The sequence below is a fragment of the Capricornis sumatraensis genome, chromosome 1 (assembly GCF_032405125.1).
Source record: "Capricornis sumatraensis isolate serow.1 chromosome 1, serow.2, whole genome shotgun sequence".
NCBI lineage: Eukaryota > Metazoa > Chordata > Mammalia > Artiodactyla > Bovidae > Capricornis > Capricornis sumatraensis.
The window spans coordinates 102,133,475-102,157,255 of record NC_091069.1 but is presented as its reverse complement, the minus strand read 5'-3'; the positions used below and the strand labels follow the sequence as shown (position 1 = coordinate 102,157,255).

Sequence of the window (23,781 nt, the reverse complement as noted above, 5' to 3'; positions counted from 1 at the left end):
AGTCCACGACTCAGCCTAGGCATCACCAGAAGTGAGACAAGCAGAAAGCATGTGCCTGATGGTGTGATGGGGCAGTAAGTGCCAGCGCCATCGAATCCACCGCTAATCAAGTTTCTAGGTCCATCTACCACTCTACAAGAAATTCAGAGAATATAGGGATGAGATCAATCACACGAAAAGAAAACAGATGCAGATTGTGGGATACTCTCCATCAGATCAGTGACATGAAACAAAGCCGGGGGTGGAGGGGGTGGTGAAGTAAAATTGCTACATCGGGTTGGCCAAAAAGTTGGTCAGGGTTTTCTATGGGGTCTTTTAAAAAAAAAAAACATTTATTCACCTGGCTACACCTGATCTTAGTTGCAGTATGCGTGATCTTTAGTTGCAGCATGCAAACTTGTAGCTGTAGCACGTGGGATCTAGTTCCCTGACCAGGAATCAAACCATGGCCTCCTGCATTCGGAGCTTAGAGTCTGAGCCACTGGACCACCACAAGAGTCCCCTCTATAAGATCGTGAGGAAAACCTGAGCAAACTTTTTGGCCAAGCCAATAGATTAAGAGACTCAAGAAGCATAACCACGTTGACTCAATAAATGGACATCAACTTTTCAAATCTACACGGCTTCATGTGGTTTGCCAGCATCCATGTGCCTTGGTAAGTGGAACTTTTTTCTTTATAAGTTTGTTTTCTTTTATTCGGCTGTGCTGGGTCTTTGTTGCTGTATGTGGGCTCTCCCTGGTTGTGGAGAGCTCGGGCTATTCTCCAGTTGCGGTGCGCAGGCTTCTCATTGCAGCGGCTCCTCTTGTTGCGGAGCACAGGCTGCGGAGCACGCAGGCTTCAGCAGCTGCAGCTCCTGGGCTCTGAAGCACAGGCTCATCAGTTGTGGCACACAGGCTTAGCAGATCTGGGGCACAGGGGATCTTCCTGGACCAGCCAACGAACCCGTGTCCCCTGCACTGACTGGCAGATTCTTTACCTCTAAGCCACCAGGGAAACCCCGGTGCGTGGACCTTTTTGCCCATAGTGATTGATGAGAAGTTTCTACAAAGTCTAGCAGGCTTATGGACTCTTTACAGAGACTAAAGAGCACCTTTAAATTTTTGTTTCTTATACTGTCAATTACTCCACGACATACAAACCAAGAATATACCATGGGGAAAAGACAGTCTCTTCAGTAAACAGTGTTTGGAAAACTTGGACAGTTGCAGGCAAAAGAATGAAATGGATCACTATCTCACACCATACACCAAAATAAAAATGGATTAAAGACTTGAATGTAAGGCCTGAAACTGAAAAACTAGAAGAAAAAATGGGGAGTAAGCGCCCTGACATCTGGAAATGAGTTACTGAATCTGACATCAAAGCAAAGGAAACGAAAGCAAAAATGAACAAGTAGGAATACATCACATTAAGTAGCTTCTGCATAGCAAAGGAAACCATCAGTGAAATGAAAAGGCAGTTTACAGAATGGGAAAAAATATCTGCAAGCTTGTATTTGGTAAGGGGATAATATCCAAAACAGTAACATATATAAAGGACTCATACAACTCAACAGCAAAAACCCAATCGAAATACAAAATGAGACGATCTAAACGGACATTTTGTCAAAGACAACAGATGACCAACGGGCATGTGACAAGGTACTCAACAGCCCCAGCCATCAAGGAAATGCAAATCAAAACCAAAGGGACATCACTTCAGATCTGTGAAAATGGCTTTTACAAAAATTAAAGGAGAGAAGTGATAGTAAGGATGTGGAGAAAAGTGAACCCCTTTGCACTGTTGCTGAGAATGTAAGTTGGGGCAGTCGCTATGGAGAACAGTATAGAGGTTCCTCAAAAAGTTGAAAGTATCAACAGAACTATCATATGATCCAGCAATTCCGCTTTTGGGTATTTATCTGAAGGAAATGAAAACAGGATCTTGAAGAGACATCTGAATTCCCACGTTCATTGTAGCACTATTCACAACAGCCAAACTATGGAAACAAATTAGGGGTCCATCAATGGGTGAATGGGTAAAGGTGTGATACATATGTACAATGGAATATTATTTATTCATGAGAAGGAAGGACATCCTTCCATTTTCAACAACATGGACGGATGCTGAAGGCATTAGGCTAAGTGAAATATATCAGACAGAGAAAGACAAATACTCTATGATTTCACATGTGGAATCTAAAAAAGAAAGCAACACATTCCAGTATTCTTGCCTGGAGAACCCCATGGACAGGGGACCCTAGTGGGCTATGGTCTCCAGGGTCGTAAAGAGTCGGACACGACTGAAATGACTTCGCAAACACAGACACAAAGATTAAACGGTGGTTACCAGGGGCTGGGGGGTAGGGGGAACAGGGAGATGTTGTCAAAGGGTACAAACTTCCAGCCACGAGGTGAGTAAGTTCAGGGGCTAGAGCACAGCTGGAGCAGCACAATTAAAGGTAATTATGCCATATTACAGACTCGAAAACTGTGACGAGTGTAGATTTTAAACATTCTCACCACAAAAGGGAAATAGTAATTAGGTGACGTGATGCTGGAATTAGGGAATGCTATGGTGGTGATCATTTGGCAGCGTATAAGTGCATTAAATCAACACAGCGTACGCTTTAGAACTCCCACAGTGTTATGTATCAGTGATCTCTCAGTAAATCTGGGATAAAAGAGAGAAGATGTTGTTTCATCTCTGCTCTTGAAGGACGTTTCCTACCCCACAGCAAGCTTCCTCTCCTAGCAGCGCTCCAGGGAACCTCCACCAGGACTGGCCCCCGCCAGGTGCCGAGAATACAAAGATGAAAAGGGCACCGTCCATGGAGCCTGGTGATATAAGATGGACAAGTGGACAGGTCATTTCAGCCCAGCTCACCCCTCCAGCCGTGCTCTCGTTCCTTGTCTGTGTTTTGGTGGAGAGACAGGCTGTGTGTTGGGGGGGGCGGGGGCACAAGTGTTATAATGTCCCTGGGGCTAACCCAATGAAGACATGTAAAAGTGAGCAATATTATCATCTCTTGCTCCCCAAGAGTCTGGAGCTGCCTTTTAAAAATGCGTGTAGAGCTCGCTCTTCACAAGCCACCATGTGGGTGCTTCTTGCTCCCCGCCCACAGCAGGAGAAACACTGGAAGACTAACTCAAACCTCTCCTCTTTAGTCATTTGCTGCCACCAAGCGGTCAGTGTGACTTCTGCACCTGTGTGCAGAGTTCCTTAAGTTTCGTCTGACTCTGTTGAAGAGTGGACTGTAGCCCTGCAGGCTCTTCTGTCCGTGGGATTCTCCAGGACAGGAGACACTGGGGTGGGTTGCCATGCCCTCCTCCAGGGGAACTTTACAACCCAGGGATCGAACTCACATCTCTCATGTCTCCTGCACTGGCAGGCAGGCAGGTAGGTTCTTTACCACTAGTGCCACCTGGGAATGGAACACTCTAGTGTAATTTCTACTCTAGAAATGGGCGAAGAGACTGATGAGGAGGGAGGAGACAGGACCCCTCCCAGGGATGCGAGAACCGGTGAACCCATCTCAGTATGGTCTGTGACCCACCAGGGTCATTATGCCTCCCAAAGAGTTTTATTCTCAAATTAAGGTGTCAAGGTTGTTTAAAAGAAACATAAAACCTGACAAGGCAACAAATCTGTTTTTTTCCCCTCCTTTTACTCACAGAAATAACTGCTAGAATAACTGAAGCATGTGCATTATAACTATATTTTGATGAAATACAAGTTAGGAAATAAGGATTTCTTCACTAGACTTTTCCATATTTTATACCTATTGGTTTTGTTCTTCCTAACAATGTTTTTTGGGGGGAGGGTCTTCCCTTGTAGCTCAGCTGGTAAAGAATCCACCTGCAATGCGGGAGGCTTGGGTTCGATCCCTGGGTTGGGAAGATCTCCTGGAGAAGGAAAAGGCTACCCACTCCAGTATTCTGGCCTGGAGAATTCCATGGACTGTATAGTCCATGGGGTCGCAAAGAGTCAGACACGACCAAGCAACTTTCCCAGATTTTGTAGGCAACAATGTTTTTTGGATGATTTTTCTAAGAAGTAAAGTAAAAAGCCTTCCCCCTACTCCTCTCTAACGGAAAATTTTCTTCTTCGGTTATTCAAGGTTTAGGCTTAGACAGATGTATTTTTCTGGTAAAATATCCAGGTCCTCAAAAAGTGTTTTAAGTCAAATGAAATCAGGGATTACATCCTAATCTTGCCACTCTGCAGAGCAGGACACTGGGCGGATTTTCTGAAATTTCTCCCAAGCTTGGTTTACTCACTTATAAGATGGCATCTCTTACCTCCCCTCCTACATTTATTGCAGAAGTCTGATACATACACACCTGGCACATAACAGGTACCTAATAATCTCCCCCCACCAACTTTCTGCATCCCTGTGTACAAAAAGACAGAAAACACCACTTCTATGGAAGAATCTCAAACACCTTCTGTGGAATTATTTAGGAGGAGAGTGGGCTCAGAAGTCCATCGAGTAACCATGACAATAAGCCTGAGTTCTGGGGTCCTCCTGTGTCCTCCTCTGCTCCCTGGAACACACAAGCCTGAAGGACGGAAAAGACAACTCACTCCAGCTCGTCCTCTGAGCCGTAGCCCACTGGTCCTGACTCAATGGCCATGACCTCGTTCTTCGCCTGACTTTGCTTCCAGGTGCTACTTCCTGTGGAAGAAGACGACTCCTTTCTCTTCTTCTTCCCAAAGAACTTCTTAAACGTTTTGAATTTGGACTTTTTCTTTCCTACACAGAAAGAATGCACGTAAGTATCTGCCAAACATGGATGAGATGTGTGCAAGGAGAAAAAGTAAGATTTCTGTCCAAACAAATTATTCACTTCCAGTAAGTCCTTTTCCCACACAGGAGGACACAAAGCACACAGCATACCATTTTTTTTCACACCTGAAAACAAATCTTGATTTCTATTCTGGACATTGAATGAAGGAGTCAAGAAAGCTTTGGAACATGAATCACAGAGTCAAAAGCACAAGCAAATTTCCTCTTACTTAAAATGAATCATTTTCAACAGGTCTTTCACTTCCTTGGTTATTAAATTTATTCTTTTTAAAAATTTGTATTACTCCTTCCAAAATTGATCTATTTATTTTTATCCGTTGGCCTTGCCACATGGCATACGGCATCTTAGTTCCCCAACCAGGGATTGAACCTGGGCCCCCTGTGTTGGCAGTGTGGAGTCTTAAACACTGGGCCAACAGTGTGTGTTAGTTGCTCAGGTGTGTCTGATCTTTGGAACCCCATGGACTGTAGCCCACCAGGCTCCTCTGTCCATGGAATTCTCCAGGCAAGGATACTGGAGAGGGTTGCCATTTCTTTCTCCAGGGGATCTTCCCAACCCAGGAATCAAACCCAGGTCTCCTGCATTTTAGGCAGATTCTTTCCCAACTGAGCTATAAGGGAAGCCCAACAGGGAAGTCCTTAAATTTATTCTGAGTTTGTTTTCAAAAACTTTGCATTTTGTCTCGGGGTATAAAATGCAGGAGACTCCAGTTCAATTCCTGGGTCAGGAAGATCCACTGGAGAAGGGATAGGCTACCCACTCCCGGATTCTTGGACTTTCCTTGTGGCTCAGCTGGTAAAGAATCTGCCTGCAATGTGGGAGACCTGGGTTCAAACCCTGGGTTCGGAAGATCCCCTGGAGAAGGGAAGAGCTACCCACTCCAGTCTTCTGGCCTGGAGAACTTAATGAACTGTACAGTCCATGGAGTTACAAAGAGTCAGACATGACTGAGCAACTTTCACTTCACACTGTCAATTAACAATGTTGTGATAGTTTCAGGTGAGTAGCAAGGGGACTCAACCATACATACACAGGTATCCATTCTTCCCCAGACTCCCCTCCCCTCCAGGCTGCCACAGGACATTAAGCAGAGTTCCTTATACTATACTGTAGGTCCTTATTGTGCTATACTGTAGGTCCTTATTGGTTACCCATCCTAAATACAGCAGTGTGTACATGTCCATCCCCAATTGTTTTGATGCAACCACTGTTCTTATTGATAGCACCATATTTGTTTTGCCCATTCTTGAATCCACACAGCACATTCTGGGTAGAATCATACAGCATATATGCTTGTGTGTTGCTTCTTTCCCTCCATATATTGTGTTTGAGATTTTGCATGGAGATGCATGCTTTTTCCAGTCTTCCTTTCTCTAAACGCTGAGCAATATTCCATTGTATAAGCAAAATCAGATTTTAATCCCTAAAATAAAAATGGTCAAAAACAAAAAGTCTTGCCGAGGTAAAGACCATAATGATAACTCAAATCATTTTTCAAAATAATCCTCAAATGCTAAGAATGTGTGTGTGTGTATATAAGGTGAGTCAGCAGAAATTAACCCAACAACATAAATCAACTATACTTCAATAAAATAAAAATTTTAAAAATCCTCAAGTGCTTCATTTAGCATGGATGTGAGCATCATGGACAATCAGAGGAGGCCCAGCCTCAGGGGCAGGAGGGGCTGCTGGAGTGCCAAATGCTGTGATGAGCTAACAACGTTTGGGGAGAAAACCCATCAACTGGCGGTGGTAGTGCTGGCTCTGTCATGCTTCCTGGAGTGTCAGAATCTACACCAGGGGTCCCCAACCTCTGGAATCTAATGCCTGATCATCTGAGGTGGAGTTGATATAATAATAATAGAAATAAAGTACACAATAAATATAATGTGTCTGAATCATCCCCAAACCATCCCTCCAGCCCCGGTCCATAGAAAAACTGTTGTCCAAGAATCCGGTCCCTGGTGCCAAAAAGGCTGGGGACTGCTGGTCTATACTTCTAAACATTTCGTGATCTCTTCTCTGACATCGCCTTCGTCCTCACCCACAAATTCCCATCATATTCAGGATCCTGAGATTTCAGTAGCTCAGCAACGTTGATTCCTTTCCTTCTGAATATGACAACTAACAGAAGGATGGAACATCACCAGTTATCAGGACGCTGTCTAGTATATCCTGAAAATTTGATCACAATTGATTCATTTGATAAGTAGATCATTTTGTAAGGTGAATTCCTTTCTAAAAAAAGTAGGATCTTTATAATTTGTTTACATTAATGCCTGCCTTGGGAAGTTTACATGATCTTGCCTTCACGTGGAGAATTTCTTAGGATTATCCTATAGCAGGAGTACCTACTGTATTACCTTAAGGGGAGTATATCCGTACCCCAAAAGAAATGAGTTCTACAGTCACCTTTCCTTAACTTCTTTTTTAAAGTGTTACTCAGTTCAGTCAAGTTTTCTTAACTTCTTTTTTAACGTGTTATTTAATTAATTACGTTTTGGCTGTGCCGGGTCTTGCCATCTTTCTCCAGTGGCAGGAACAGGGCTACTCTCTACTTGTGGTGCTCAGGCTTCTCACTGCAGTGGTCCCTCCTGGGGAGCACGGCGCCAGGGCTCTAGGGCTTTGAAGGGCTTAGCTGCCCCAGGGCCTATGGAGTCTTCCCAGACCAGGGATGGAAGCCCTGTCCCTTGCATTGGCAGGTGTATTCTCAACTACTGGGCCATCCAGGAAACCCTTTCTTAACTTCTAGTGGAAGTTTCCTTAACCTTTATAACCTCAAAATGTTCATGCTATTAACTGATGGGTCTTCGCTCAGTCGTGTCTGACTCTTTGCGACCCCATGGACTGTACAGTCGATGGAATTCTCCAGGCCAGAATACTGGAGTGGGTAGGGTAGCCTTTCTCTTCTCCAGGGAATCTTCCCAACCCAGGGATCGAACCCAGGTCTCCCGCATTGCAGGCAGATTCTTTACCAGCTGAGCCACAAGGAAAGCCCAAGAATACTGGAGTGGGTAGCTTTTTCCTTCTCCAGGAGATCTTCCCAACCCAGGGATCAAACCCAGATTTCCCACATTGCAGGCGGATTCTTTACCAACTGAGCTATCAGGGAAGCCTGATGGGCCTCAGAGAGAGCTTATTATTTGGAAAGGCTCCTCAGAGTTTTCTGAATCATGGGACACTACCTGGCCTTTGTCAGTTGACAGGTAGATATGCATCCTAGAAGGGTGGAACAAACATGCAGCCTCACAGTCCTTTACAGTTGAAGATAGTGCTTCGGGATTAAAGGGAGTGGCTACAAAGATCAGTATAGTGGCTGAACACTTTGATTTGTCGTGATTAGTTGGCCATACAGTGGGGGCCTGTGTGTTGTATCTGTTCACCTACTAGGCTTTTTAATTTAATTTCTTTAATGGTTATAGGAACTGTCTGGGTTTCCTGCTTCTTGAACTCATTTTATTATTTTATTTTTCTAACTATCTGCTTTTTTCATTTTTTTCCCCCAGGTTCATCACTAATTTTATTTTATTGTTTATTTTGTAGTTGGGATATAGTAGATTTACAATGTTGTGTTAGTTTCTGCTGTGCAACATCGTGAACCAGCTATATGTAAATATATATATCCTCTTTCTTGAGCCTCCCTCCCAGCCGCCCCCCCCACCACACACCTCTAGGTCATCACAGAGCACCGAGCTGAGCCCCCTGTGCTATACAGCAGCTTTCCACTAGCTGTCTATTTCATACACGGTAGTGTATATTGTCACCCTGCTTATTTAACTTATATGCAGACTCCATCATGAGAAACGCTGGGCCGGAAGAAGCACAAGCTGGAATCAAGATTGCCGGGAGAAATATCAATAGCCTCAGATATGCAGATGACACCACCCTTATGGCAGAAAGTGAAGAGGAACTAAAAGCCTCTTGATGAAAGTGAAAGAGGAGAGTGAAAAAGTTGGCTTAAAGCTCAGCATTCAGAAAACGAAGATCATGGCATCTGGTCCCATCACTTCATGGGAAATAGATGGGGAAACAGTGGAAACAGTGTCAGACTTTATTTTCTTGGGCTCCAAAATCACTGCAGATGGTGACTGCAGCCATGAAATTAAAAGACACTTACTCCTTGGAAGAAAAGTTATGACCAACCTAGATAGCATATTGAAAAGCAGAGACATTACTTTGCCAACAAAGGTCCATCTAGTCAAGGCTATGGATTTTCCTGTGGTCATGTATGGATGTGAGAGTTGGACTGTGAAGAAGGCTGAGCGCCAAAGAATTGATGCTTTTGAAGTGTGGTGTTGGAGAAGACTCTTGCGAGTCCCCTGGACTGCAAGGAGATCCAACCAGTCCATTCTGAAGGAGATCAACCCTGGGATTTCTTTGGAGGGAATGATGCTAAAGCTGAAACTCCAGTACTTTGGCCACCTCATGCAAAGAGTTGACTCATTGGAAAAGACTCTGATGCTGGGAGGGACTGGGGGCAGGAGGAGAAGGGGACGACCGAGGATGAGATGGCTGGATGGCATCACTGACTCGATGGACGTGAATCTGAGTGAACTCCGGGAGTTGGTGATGGACAGGGAGGCCTGGCGTGCTGCGATTCATGGGGTCGCAAAGAGTCGGACAAGACTGAGCGACTGAACTGAACTGAACTGAACTGAGTGTATATATTTCAGTGTTACCCTCTCAGTTCTTCCCACTCTCTCTTCCCCACTCTGTCCACAATTCCATTCTCTCTGTCTGCATCACTATTCCTGCCCTGCAAATAAGTTCATCAGTACCACTTTTCTCCGGTTCATATAATGTGTTAATATATGATTATTTGTTTTTCTCTGACAATGTAACTCTGTATGACAGACTCTAGGTTCACACATTTTCACATGTATTGGCATACAGTTATTAATAACAGCCTTTTACTTTAGCATCTGTACTATCTATAATATAGCCCCCTTTTCTTGGCCCTGGTATTATCTGCACCTCCTTTTCTCCTGGATCAATCACATAGGAAGTTTGTCAATTTCATTTGCCTTAAAAAAAAAAGTCTGGCTTTGTTAATTCTTTTCACATGAGAAAAGAATAAGTGCAAGATTTTTGCACTAAAAATTTAGTGCAATATTTTTATTGCATTAACAATATGAATGCAATATTTTTTAAATTTCACTAATTTCTGTGTTAGTTTTTCTTTCCTTTCTCCTACTTTCCTTTGGGTTTACTTTGCTATCTTTCATGGGGTCACAAAGAGTCGGACATGACTGAGCAACTGAACTGAAGTGAGATGAATACTTAGCTAATTAATTTTTAGGTTCTCTGTTTTTATAATATACACACACATTTAAGGCAATATAGCTTCCCTGGTGGCTCAGATGGTAAAGAATCTGCTCATAATGCATGAAACCCTGGTTCAATCCTTGGGTTGGGAAGATCCCCTGGAGAATGAAATGGCGACCCACTTCAGTATCCTTGCCTGGAGAATTCCATGGACAGAGGAGCCTGGTGGGCTATAGCCCATGGGGTTGCAAAGAGTCAGACACAAATGATCGGCCAACACTTTCACCTTCAAGGAAACACATTTTCTGCTAAATCTATTTTAGCTGCGTTCACATGTTCTGATATGTAGTTTCTTTATATTTGGTAAAATATTTTCTAATTTTCATTATAATACCTTCTTAGACCTATAGGTTATTTAGAAAAGTATGTCTTAATATCCAAGCACTTGGGAATTTTCTTATAATCTTTGTTATTGAACTCTAGCTTAATTGCATTGCGGTCAGTGAACACACTACATGATTTGAATCCATTGAAATTTGTTCAGACTTGCTTTATGGCTTACCATAAATTTGAAAATGCTCCTAGAGTGCTTGAAAATAATGTATTCTCTTCACTGGCCCACACACATCAATTAGGACAAGGTCTTTTTCTTTTTAATTGTGCTGTCCATGTACTTTATGTCTTTAATTTTTAATACACTTGTCCTATCAATTAGGTGTATTAAAAATAATCCAGTTTGATTGTAGAGTTATCTTTTTACTTAACTGCCAATTTCTACTCTATAACTTTGGACATTATGTTGATAAATGTCATCTACGAAGTCGTTTCAGTCGTGTCCGACTCTGTGCGACCCCACAGACGGCAGCCCACCAGGCTCCCCTGTCCCTGGGAGTCTCCAGGCGAGAACACTGGAGTGGGTTGCCATTTCCTTCTCCAGTGCATGAAAGTGAAAAGTGAAAGTGAAGTTGCTCAGCCGTGTTCGACTCTTAGCGATCCCATGGACTGCAGCCTACCAGGCTCCTCCGTCCGTGGGATTTTCCAAGCAAGAACACTGGAGTGGGTTGCCATTTTCTTCTCCAGATAAATGTCATAGAAAGGTAGAATTAATATCCTCCTGTAGAAGTGAACCTTTTGTGAAATGCCCCTCTTTATTAATAGTAATGCTTTTTGCCTTAAACTTAATTTTGATTGCTATTGATAGAACCATTCCAGCTTCCTTTGGCCCAGTGTTAGTACGTTTCATTTTCTTCCACCCTTTTATCTTAAAACTTTTCGAATCCTTATATTTAAGAGATTTAGAGTTTTAGAGTGGGTTTCCCTGGTGGCTCAGTGGTGAAGAATCTGCCTTCAATGCAGGAGACACAAGTACCATCCCTGGGTCGGGAAGATCCTCTGGAGAAGGAAATGGCAAACCGCTCTAGTTATTCTTGCCTGGAGAATCCCATGGACAGAAGAGCCTGGAGGGGTCCATGGGGTCACAGAGTCAGACACAACTCAGCGACTAAACCACCACCAGAGTTTCAGAAAACCAATCTGGCCTTTAACTTCTGACTGGAGCATGAGTATAATTAGCTACTGCCACTTCCACTAGTTTGCTGTTGTTTAGTCGCAAAGTCACGTCCAACTCTTTTGAAACCGCATGCACTGCAGCCCACCAGACTCCTCTCCATGGGATCTCCCAGCCAGGAATACTGGAGTGGGTTGCCATTTCCTCCTCCACGAGACCTTCCCCACCCAGGGCTCAAACTCACTTCTCCTGCATTGGCAGGCAGCTTCCTTACCAGTGAATCACTTGAAAGTGAAAGCCGCTCAGTCAGGTCTGACTCTTTTCAATCCCATGGACTGCTCTCTAGGCAAGAATACTGGGGTGGGTAGCTTTTCCCTTCTCCAGGGGATCTTTCCAACCCAGGGATCAAACCCAAGTCTCCCACATTGCAGGTGGGTTCTTTACCAGCTGAGGCACTTGGGAAGCCCTTACTCTAGTTACTGCCATGTTAATAAAAAACAAGTCTACCATCTTTGTGGTCTTTTAAAATCTTTCTTTCTGTCTTTTGGATTAACTGACTTTAAAAGAACATTCCATTTTTTCCCACTTCTAGTTTGTAAACTTTGTCTTTTATCTCTGTTCTTTCAGGGGTTACCCTAGAAATTATACTACACATTCTATTATGGAACAAAATAAGAAAGTTAGAATCAGTTCAGTTCAGTTCAGTCGCTCAGTCATGTCCAACTCTTTGCGACACCATGGACTACAGCACACCAGGCCTCCCTGTCCATCACCAACTCCCAGAGTTTACTCAAACTCATGTCCATTGAGTAGGTGATGCCATCCAACCATCTCATCCTCTGTCGTCCCCTTCTCCTGCCTTCAATCTTTCCCAGCATCAGGGTCTTTTCAAATAAGTCATTTCTTTAGTCAGTTAGAATACTTTCATCTTATTTAATACCCTACTGTTTTCATTCTGATCTTTAAAAATTCACAGATACTATTCCATATTCATTTGCTTTTGTTTATTGCTAAATTTTTATTTTGTTTAGTTTTTGGCCATGCCACACATCAGGTGGAATCTTAGTTCTGGGACCAGGGATTGAACCTGTGCCCTCTGCGTTGGAAGCGCAGAATCTTAACCACTGGACCGCCAGGGAAGTCCCTCCATGTTTGCTTGGATGTGTCTGCTTGTTTCTTATCTTCTCTGCTTGCCACTCCTTCTTTGTCCAGACCCTCCACAGAGTATGATTTTCCTTCTGCCTGAAGGCAGATTCCTTTGGAATCTGAGGATCTCCTGGTGACAAACTCAGTTTTTGTTTATCTGAAAATGACTTTATTCCTGAAGCTCCTTCCTGAAACATCGTTTTTCTAGGTTTCACATTCTAGGTTGGCAGTTACTTTTTCTAAGTTATTCTTTTAATAATATTGAAGACATCATTTTACTGTTTTGTGGCTTCTGTTGTGTGGTCAAGAATTCAGTTTCTTGCTCCTCTTAAGGTCCTTTTTTTTTTTTTCTCTCAGACTAATTTTAAGATTTTTCACTTTTGTCTTTTTTCATTCTTTGTGGATTTCCTTTTATTTATCCTTCCTGGGAGTCATTCAGTTTGTTAAATCTGTAGATTGGATCATCTTTTTTTTTTTTTTTTAACTGAATTCCAGAAAATTCTCAGCTATGCTCTCCTCTCCTAAGACAGTGCTCAAATGCACGTTATACCCTTTCATTTATCTCCATGCTTCTTGTCCTCTTTCTGTATTTTCCTTCCTTTTACTGTCTTATGATACATTCTGTGTACTTCCTTGTGATCTCCCTCAAGCTGATATAATCTGCTAATAAACTCATCAATTGAATCTTTCATCGTAAAAGTTTTACTTATTTCTAAAAAACCCACTTGATTATTTTTCAAATCCAGCCCCTTTACATACTAATGAGTTCTGTTCCAAGAATGTGTTCATAAGTAAACTTTTCGTTCACAAGTTCAACAAAGTTAGCCTAGGACCCCAACTAACACAATTGGCTATTATTAATAGCGCATGCGTGCATGTCTGTGCTGAGTCACTTCAGTTGTGTCCGACTCTTTGCGGCCCTGCAGACTGTAGGCCACCAGGATTCTCTGTCCATGGGATTCTTCAGGCAAGAGCACTGGAGTGAGTTCTGTGCCCCCCTCCAGGGGATCCTCCTAACCCAGGGACTGAACCCGTGTCTCCTGTGTTTTCTGCATTGCAGGTGGATTCTTTACTATTGAGCCACCAGGGAAGTCCAAAATTACAGCACAGTACCTTAAAAAGTACAACAGCTGCCATACAGGGGGTGGCACACACGTTCCCATCTTTGAAAGTTGAAAGTTGAAGGTTTGTATGTAGGGGACTTACTGTACATCATTTGAAAGTTGTTTTAAAATTTTTATTAATAAAATTAACTCTTTCAGGGGTACACAGAGTTGAATAATCACCACCAAAATTACACATCACCCTCTTGTGCTGTCTTTTATAGTCAACCTTTCCCCTATCTTTAACCCCTGGAAACCACTAATATCTTCTCTGCTCTTATTGTTTTTCCTTTTCCAGAGTCATTCAGACAGCATGCATCCTTTTGATTCGGCTTTTTAAACTTATCACCACACGCTAGAGATTCCTCCATGTTGTTACATCAATCAACAGCTTGTTCCTACCTACTGCTGAGTACTGTTCCATTGCATGGGGCTTCCCAGGTGGGAGAGTGGATAAAGAATTCGCCTACCAAGGCAGGAGATGCAGGAGACGCGGGTTCCATCCCTGGGTCAGGAAGATCCTCTGGAGCAGGAAACGGCAACCCATTCTGGTATTCTGGTATACTTGCCTGGAGAATTCCATGGACAGAGGAGCCTGGCAGGCAGGCTATAGTCCATGGGGTCCCAAAGAGTTGGTTCCATTGTATAGATATAAACAAAGTGGTAAACAAAAGTAAAACTGCCATAGGCTTTTGTGTAACCATACGGTTTCATTTCTCTTAGGTAAATACCTAGGAGTCAGACTGGCGAATCATAGACTAAGTGCGTGTTTAATTTTACAAGAAACTGACAAGTACTTTCCAAAGTGGCTGTACCATTTGCATTTTCATCGGCAGTGTAAGAGGGTTTCAGCTGCTTTGAGTTCTCCTAGCATTTGCTGCTGTCAAGTGTGTTTCTGTTGGTTTTTTCCCCATTCTAATCGGTGTATGGTGGTATCTGATCATAGCTTTAATTTGCACTAACTCATGGCTATTGATGTTAAGTGCTTTGTCATGTGCTTTTTGCCACTTGCATATCCTAAGTAGAACATCTTTAAAAATTCTTTACCTATTTTTAATTGGGTTGTTAGTTTTCTTACTGTCAAATTTTGAGTGCTCTTGTCAAATGTGATTTGTAAATATTTTCTCCCAGTTTGTGACTTGACTTTCCATTTTCTTAACAGTATCTTTCACAGAACAAAAGTTTTAAATTTTGAGAAAGTTCCATTTATCAACCTTTTCTTTTAGAGTCTGAGGTATCGTATCTAAGAACTCTTATCTAATCCTAGGTTATAAATATTTGCTCCTATGTTTTCTTTTAATAAAAGATTTATAGTATTACATTTATGCTGATTATACATTTGAATTAATTTTTGTACCCTCATTTGAATTCAAACCAACTGTGAACTTTCAAATTTCATTTTTTTTTAACATACGAATGTCCAACTGCTTTAGCACCATTTGTTGAAAAGAAAATCACCACTGCATGTACTGAAATGTGAGAGAAAAAAGTAATCCTAATATATAGGATAATAAGAAAAATCTATCTGTATTATATGAAACAAAGTCTTTAATGAAATTAGTATCTGAAGCTAAGAGTTAAGAGCTAGGGTTTAATATTTTTGGAAGCTGTTCACCTGAACTACCTAAAGACAATCACTACTAGTACTTTGACTTAAAATAACAGAGAGAGAAATGGAAACCTCTGCCACAAAAAAAAAGGTGAATACAAATAGCTGATATGAGGCTCATGTGGGGAGATCACATGTGTTTCCTAAGGTCAATTTTCCACCTCTATCAAGACACACAGAGCAATCTACAGATACCAGTAAACCAACCACATAACTGGGTAACTTGTGGAGTGTTTTGAGATGATGATTCATGGACTTGGAATTCAGCTCCATAGAAAAGCACAATAAAGGTCTCTGGAAGGAGCATAAAAGCCATAAAAGAGGCACCAAAGGCTCTCTCTTGATACAGTTATTTCTTCTGGATGTTTAGACCATCCAAGACTTTGCCCAATGTCTCACTGAAACCTCTGGATGTTCCTGGATGAGGAATGATTCCATTGCCTCTCTCTTCCTCTGCTTCTGTCAACTAAACCCAGGGATATGTTCACCTTCAAGAACGAGGAAAAGGACTTAATCTCTCTCTTGGTCTCTCTCTCACACACACACACACACATACACACATACACACACGTTGTCCCTGGTGTGTCTGATGGAGAAGCAAAGGAGCACGGCCCTCAAGTGGCCATCCACAGTCTTGGACGGGCTCTCCAGCCCCTGGGAGGCGTCTGGGGGTGTCTGAACACCCTGAACTGAACCCACTCTCCACGCGGAGAACCTGGAGCCCTTCTTCGGAAGCCCCTGTGCCAGCCCCACAACCCAACAAGGGTCCTCCCAGGGCAGGGAGAGTGAAAGAAGGCCTTACCTGTGCTGTCCTCCCCAAGGCCTTCTGCAGCCTCCCGAAGCTTAATGTCCATCACCCTCGTGGAAATCATGTCCAGCTCACTAAAAATCAGGGAGAAAGCCATGTGAGAGGAACAAGTCTAACTGAAGCTAATGACTGAGATGGTGACTGACTTTTGCCCATGACCCTGGCAAAGACAGAGGCCAAAAAACAGGTCCAGGGCTCAAGATTCGTAACCACATCAGTGTTTATCTAACCACTGACCAGACCCATTTAATGGAAAACAGAAAGCTGGGAAAGCTTCACCAATTTATACAATGCAGATTTGGTTTCTTTCTTTGAAAGGAAAATTTTCAGAAATTATGTTTTGCTCAAACGCTGGGTATTAATATGGAATCTATGCCCTGATGAACCTATCTGCAGGGCAGGAATAGGGACGCAGACAGAGAGGACAGACTTGTGGACACAGCGGGGGAAGGAGAGGGCGGGAGGAGCTGAGAGGGGAGCACCGGTGCATCTACACCACCGCATGTAAAACAGCCAGCCCGTGGCACGCTGCTGGGCAGCACACAGAGCTCAGCTCGGTGCTCTGTGAGGACCTAGAGGGCTGCGGTGCGGGGGTGGGAGGGAGGCTCAGGAGTGAGGGGACGCATGTGTGCACACAGCCGACTCGTGCTGCCGTACGGCAGAAACCAACACAACACTGTAAAGCAATTGTAATCCAACCTAAGAAAACTTAAACAGAAATTACATATATGAAACGAATCGCCAGTCCAGGTTTGACGCATGATACTGGATGCTTGGGGCTGGTGCACTGGGACGACCCAGAGGGATGGTATGGGGAGGGAGGTGGGAGGGGGGTTCAGGATGGGGAACACGTGTATACCTGTGGCAGATTCATGTTGATGCATGGCAAAACCAATACAACATTGTAAAGTAATTAACCTCCAATTAAAATAAATAAATTAATATTTAAAAAAAAGAAATTACGTTTTTCTCTTGTTCACTGTAGGAAGTTTGAAAGACACAGAGAAAGAAAATCACTATCTCACCAATCAAGGAAGACTAACCACAGCCAATGTTTTAATATTTTTCCTTCCAATATTTTTCTATGCAAATATTTATGTGCCAAGCACACATGCACCACATTAGTAAGACTGACTTCCTGATTTTCTTATCCCACATCAGTAAAATCCTTGATGTGTTATTGTAATGGCTACATTATGTTTGGATTGGATGCTGCACCATCATTTATTTACCTTATTTCTTTTTAGAACTTTTTATGAAAAATTTCAAACGAAAGTACACAGAATGTGTAATGAACCTAATACATATGACTCTTGCTCATCTTAACCCCTTATCCCCTCCCACTTCCGCCAGGTCATTTCAAAGTGAATCATCCCAGACACTATCATCCTTTAATCCATAAGGACTTGGCTTCTTCCTAAATTAAAAACCTCTGACTTTTCATGGAGGAGAAGGCAATGGCAACCCACTCCAGTACTCTTGCTTGGAAAATCCCATGGATGGAAGAGCCTGGTGGGCTGCAAAATGATTACTGGCCAATATTCCTGCCAGAGAGTACTGAGCTGTGCCCCTGCCTCCCATAGCTGACTTTTTAAAGAAATTAATATGTTTATTTTGGCTGTGCTGGGTCTTCACTGCTGTGTATGGGCTTTCTCTGCTTGCAGGGAGCAGGGGCTGCAGGCCTCTCACTGCGGCAGCTTCGCTTGTTGCGGAGCACAGGCTCTGGAGCAAGAGGGCTCCAGCAGCTGCAGCGCGTGGGCTCTAGAACGAAGGCTCGGTAGTTGTGGCACAGGGGCTTAGCTGTCTGGCGAGCACGTGGGATCTTCCCAGATCAGGAATCGAACCTGTGTCCCCTGAATTAGCAGGAAGTCCCCATAGCTAACTTTTAAAACAGCACATTCTATCCTACACAGACTAACTCATCATTTACTTGGAAAGCTATTTCTTATTGGCAATCATTATGAATTTTCCCACTTTAAAAGGGAGCTAAAATATTTAACTAATGAATTAACATTTATCACTTATACACAGTACACAATAGGAAATGATGGGAGAAATTTTTAAAAAATATTTAACAGAGGAAAGAAGTTGCAGGTCTTCGCTAGAGTTGAGTCTAATGTTTAGGTCTCCTTTAATATTAATGTCAAACAGTCCATCCCTGATCAGCCAACTCCTTAAAAGGTGAATAAGCATTCATAAGCCTTGCTTCCTGATTTTGATATAATTTGACTTTACAAAAATGTTGGAGCAACAGGATGAAGAAAAAAAAAATATGATCATTTCAACTGATGCAAAAAAGCCATTTGACAAAACTCAACACCTTTTATGACAAAAAATTTTAAAAACTAGAAATAAAGGAAAACTACCTCGATGTAATAAGGCCATATATGAAAAGGCCACAGCTAACATCATACTCAACAGTGAAAAACTGAATTTTTCCTCTAACATCAGGAACAAGACACTCTCACCATATCTACTCAACACAGTACTAAAGTTCTAGCTGGAGCACATAGACAAGAAAAATAAATAAAAGGCATACAAGTTGAAAAGGAAAAAATTAAATTATATCTGTTCATAGATGAAATGATCTTATATCCTAAAGATCCACACCCTACAAACAAAAAACTATTAGAAGAAATACATGAATTCAGCAAAGCTGCAGAACACAAAATGAACACACAAAAATCAGTTGTTTCTATAAAATAACAATGAACAATCCAAAAAGGAAATTCAAAAAGTAATTTCATTTACAATAGTATCAAAAAGAATAAAGTACTTAGGAATAAATTTAAGCAAAGAGACAAAGGACTTATACCCTGAAAACTAAAACATGTTGCCAAAAGACTGAAAATAATGTCAGTAAGTGCAAAGACATCCCATGTTCATAGAACGAAAGACTTATTATTGTTATGATGTCCATACTACCCAAAGCAATCTACAGATTGAATGCAAACTCCATCAGAATCCTTGATCCCATAGACTCCTGCTGCTTAAAGTTACTATAGGGGAAGGGGCAGCTACCAGAGTATTTGAAGGAAGATGCAGTAGAGAAGGGAAAGCAGAAAAATACAAGGAGCAAGGAGAATAAAAATGGTGAGGATTGGTTAAGTGCCAACTACTACCTTGGGTACCATCTTCCATGGTTGCCAGTGAGCTAGAAAGTACAAGCGCTCGAGCTTTCTATTGTCTGAATTTGTAGTTAACAACTGCAATGACTTATCAACTGAATTATCTCATTTAATCCCCAAGAACTCTAAGTATTCTCATTTTGAAATTGAGATCCTGTATTAGGTATCAGGTAAGTTTATTAACAGCAGAGACATCACTTTGCCGACAAAGGTCCGTATAGTCAAAGCTATGGTTTTTCCAGGAGTCGTTTGGATGTGAGAGATGGTTCATAAAGGGCACCAAGCCTTGCCCAGAAAGGAGCGTTTTATAAAATATGTGGATTTTGTGGCAAGCTTCCATTTGAATTCTCAAAGTTTATAAATTTATAGCAGTAAAACTACTGGGTAGGGATTTCCTTGGTGGTGCAACAAGGAATTGATGCCTTTGAACTGTGGTGTTGGAGGAGACTCTTGTGAGTCCTTTGGACTGCAAGGAGATCACACCAGTCAATCCTAAAGGAAATCACTTCTGAATATTCATTGGAAGGACTGATGTTGAAGCTCCAATACTTTTGCCACCTGATGCGAAGAACTGACTCATTGGAAAAGACCCTGATGCTGGGAAAGATTGAAGGCAGGAGAAGAAGAGGGTGGCAGAGGACAAAATGGTTGGATGGCATCACTGACTCAATGGACATGAATTTGAGCAAACTCTGTGGTCACAGTGGAGGACAGAGGAGCCTGGCATGCTGCAGTCCCTGCGGTCACAAAGAGTCAGACACGACTTAGGGACTGAACAAGAACAACAAAAATGTATTAACTGGTCCAAAACAGTGAAGCAGAGATGCTAGCTTGTACATGCATGTTGCCTGCATCCCCAGCATGGGAAGGCACTTCTGAAGCCTGGGGCTGCAGGGCTGTGTGAGACTGATGCTGACCCAGTGGAGAGGAGCATCCTGAGCTGTCCCCAGAGAAGCTTAAGGGGAGCTGGGAAATCCAAAAGACACTGGTCTCCCATGGAGATGGCTCCGCCTGCCGAGTAGCCCCTGTCTAGGATTAGGCCAGAGTCCAGAGGCTGAAAGAGCCCCATGAGACCATCCATTGGGTCAGACGGGGCATCTTAGTCCAGAGAACGGGGGTTGAGGCTGCCATAATTTATCAACTAACGCCTTTGAGAAACCATGCGATTACCTTCAAAATGTCCACCTCGGCACATTTTTTGTTGTTGTTGCACAATATTTTTTCAAAGTCTTTATTGAATTTGTTAGAGTACTGCTTCTGTTTTGCGCTTTGGTTCTCTGGCCAGGGGGCACGTGGGATCTTAGCTTCCCAACCAGGGGTCAAACCTTACCCCCTGCATTGGAAGGTGAAGTCTTAACCACTGCACCACGAGGGAAATCAGTACCCAACAGTTTTACTGCTATAAATTTATAAACTTTGAAAATTCAAATGGAAAACTGGCCACAAAATCCGCACATTTTATAAAAGGCTCCTTTCTGGAAAGGGCTGAGAATGTGAAGGCATACGTGAGTGTGTGCACAAACCTCTGAGGTGGGTGTGCAGGAGGGCGTCCACCCCACTGAGTGTGGAACAGACCCAGGAGCTCTGACGTGCTGCTCCCTGGGTTGAGGGACGTGGCTGTGATAAAGCCTTGTGCCAGGGCAGGGGGTCAGGAGCAGGTTGGAAGGAGGGCGGGGGACCCTAGAGGAGAGCCCGGGGCTCTTCTCGTTGGACCCGGATGCAGAGAGCAGCACCAGATGCAAGGCTGCTCACAGACTCAGGCTCGGAGGCAAAAGTCACCCCACAGACGAAGGGACGGCAAGCCAGGCTCACCGCACGTGGGAGGTCTGAAAACCTGCTCGTTCGTCTTCTTATGAATAAGAATGCAATACGGTGTGCTTGTTGGTGTTCAATCACCGAGTTGTGTCTGACCCCACGGGCTGCAGTACGCCAGGCCTCCCTGTCCCTCACCATTTCCCAGTGTTTGCCCAAGTTCATGTCCATTGCATTGGTGGTGAGATGCTGTCCAGCCAGCTCATCCTCTGTCACCCCCTTCTCCTCCTGCCCTCAATCTTTCTCAGCATCAGGGACTTGTTCAATGAGTCGGCTGTTCACATTAAGTGCCCAAAGGATTGGCGCTTCAACATCAGTCCTTCCAATGAATATTCAGGGTTGATTTCCTTCAAGAATGACTGAACCAGTCAATATGGTGCAGAAGAAAAGGAAAAGACTTGAAAGTGAGGCAGGCCTGGAGCTGAAGCTGCACCCTAGCACTGATGAGGGCCGAGCCTCAGTTTCTTCATCTACAAAACACAGCCAAGTAACACTTTAACTGAATGGGACTGAGAATACAGCATATAGAAGCACCCGGTGAGAAGGGCTGTTGGTTTCTACACCTCGTTTCTCACCACAGGCTCACCCCTCTGCACAACTGCAGACAAGAATATACATAACAGGTATACCCTGGGGATGGTCCATTCTGTCCAATGAAGGCACAGTCTCCTTGGGCAAACAGGTCACTTCAGAGCCACCAGTGTCAGAGATGAAAACACCTGGGCTCCTAAATGAGCCCTGATCTTCCCAATGCCCCCATAGCTCAATGGATCATGAATAAAACTGCTGCCAAGCAACAGAAAAACTATATTCCAGGCCACGGAGGCATGTCCACCCCTTGAGACTTTGGGGTGCAAGGACGGAGAACCGGCCCCTCCACTTGGATGCTTCAGGGGCAAACACTCTGCAGCTATTACAAGTAACAGATGAAACTATATTCCAGGCCACGGAGGCATGTCCACCCCCTGAGACTTTGGGGTGCAAGGATGGAGAACCGGCCCCTCCACTTGGATGCTTCAGGCACAAACACTCTGCAGCTATTATAAAGGGAATGTCTTCTCTGTTGAGCCCAATAACCTGTACTGCTGAATACACGTTCCCCCACCTGAGTAAAGTTCAAAAAACAGCCAGGAGAATCTTAATTAGAAAGTGTTAGTTGCTCAGTCATGTCCGACACTTTGGGACCTCATGGACTGTAGCCCACCAGGCTCCTCTGTCCATGGGGATTCTTCAGGCAAGGATACTGGAGTGGGTTGCCATGCCCTCTTCCAGGGGATCTTCCCAACCCAGGGATTGAACCAGATTGCCTGCATTGCAGACTGATTCTTTACCATCTCAGCCACTAGGGAAGCCCTTTTATATAGAAAAGCAATGTGTTAAATACCGTATCTCCCAGGATCCCTCCTGCTTCTTGCTGGAACTCAAGGTTCAGATCAAGTGGTCCCAACACTCCTTCAACCAGCTTTTGCCCTCCCCCCTCCCACTCTGTTGCTCTGACAGCACAAGTCCAAGAACAGAAAAACTTGTTCTTCAAATCTGGGCCTGAGGGGGCCTCTTCAGGGGTTCTCATTAACTCCAGAGGGTGCTTGGCCTCCAGCCCCCTCCACACAGCACTCATCAGTGTGCACTGGGTGCCTACAGAATCCAAGGGGGTCCTGGATCCAAAGAAAGATCCTGTGGGGGCTGCTCCCACTCCTGCTCTCTGAACCCTAACTCACCACAGGCTTCTCCCCAGTTTTTGGCAGAATTCTATCATTAGCTGCAGCTCATACTAAAAAATTCTACAGAAGTTTATGCATGTGAAGAATGAGAACAGGTTTTAACTACGGTATTTTAAAGAGACCTATGCATTGTACTCTACACAATGCAAAGAAAAACATCTGTATCCTGAGTACATGACCCTGAGCCCATAATTATGTACAAAAAAGGCTTCGTGTTCACTCTTACAGACCCACTCATTCCACACCACCCTCCAGGCTATGCTTACCTCTGTTTGATATTCTTTCTCAGCCCCTGTACCTGTCTTTACAGTGCTCACCACAACCGTCAACAGCAACTTGTTTGTAAGGTATCTGCCTACCACTGCCCTTACGTTCAAAGCTGTGAGCTTCGACGCCTGTCACATCCATTGCTCTCTCACCAGGAGTAAACAACCCAAAAATGAAGTCTAAAAAAACCAAATTCCATTGACAATAGCATACAAAAGAATAAACTACTCAGGAACAAATTTAACCAAGGAGGCAGAATACCTGTACTCTGGAAACTACAAAACATTGCTAAAAGAAATTAAAGAAGACACAAATAAACAGAACGTTATCCAGTGTTCGCAGATGAAAAAACATGTTTAAGATGGCAATACTTTCCAAATTGATAAAACAGATCCAGTGCAATCCTTATCAAAATCCCATGTGGATTGTTTTTCCCCAGAAATTTTTGTTTTGTTTTTCTTTTTGCAGAAATTGGCAAGTTGATCTGAAAATTCCTATGGAAAAACAAAGGACCCAAAACAATCTTGAAAGTGAAAAACAAAGATGGAGGATTCATACTTCTCAGTTTCAAAACTGACACAAATCTACAGCAGTCAAGAATGCATGGTACTGTCATACGTAAA

General features: G+C 43.3%; 1 protein-coding gene across 1 annotated transcript in view; it reads right to left on the bottom strand.

Annotated features, from left to right (window-relative positions):
- The window catches only part of CRACDL (CRACD like), a 49,021-nt gene extending 32,727 nt beyond the window's left edge, over positions 1-16,294 (bottom strand). The window contains exons 1-2 of the mRNA XM_068967361.1: positions 16,225-16,294; positions 4,569-4,737 (exon numbers count right to left, since the gene is read on the bottom strand). Coding sequence (XP_068823462.1) covers positions 4,569-4,737; positions 16,225-16,294 — 239 coding nt within the window. The remainder of the gene's footprint in view (positions 1-4,568; positions 4,738-16,224) is intronic.
- Positions 16,295-23,781: the final 7,487 nt, after the last annotated feature.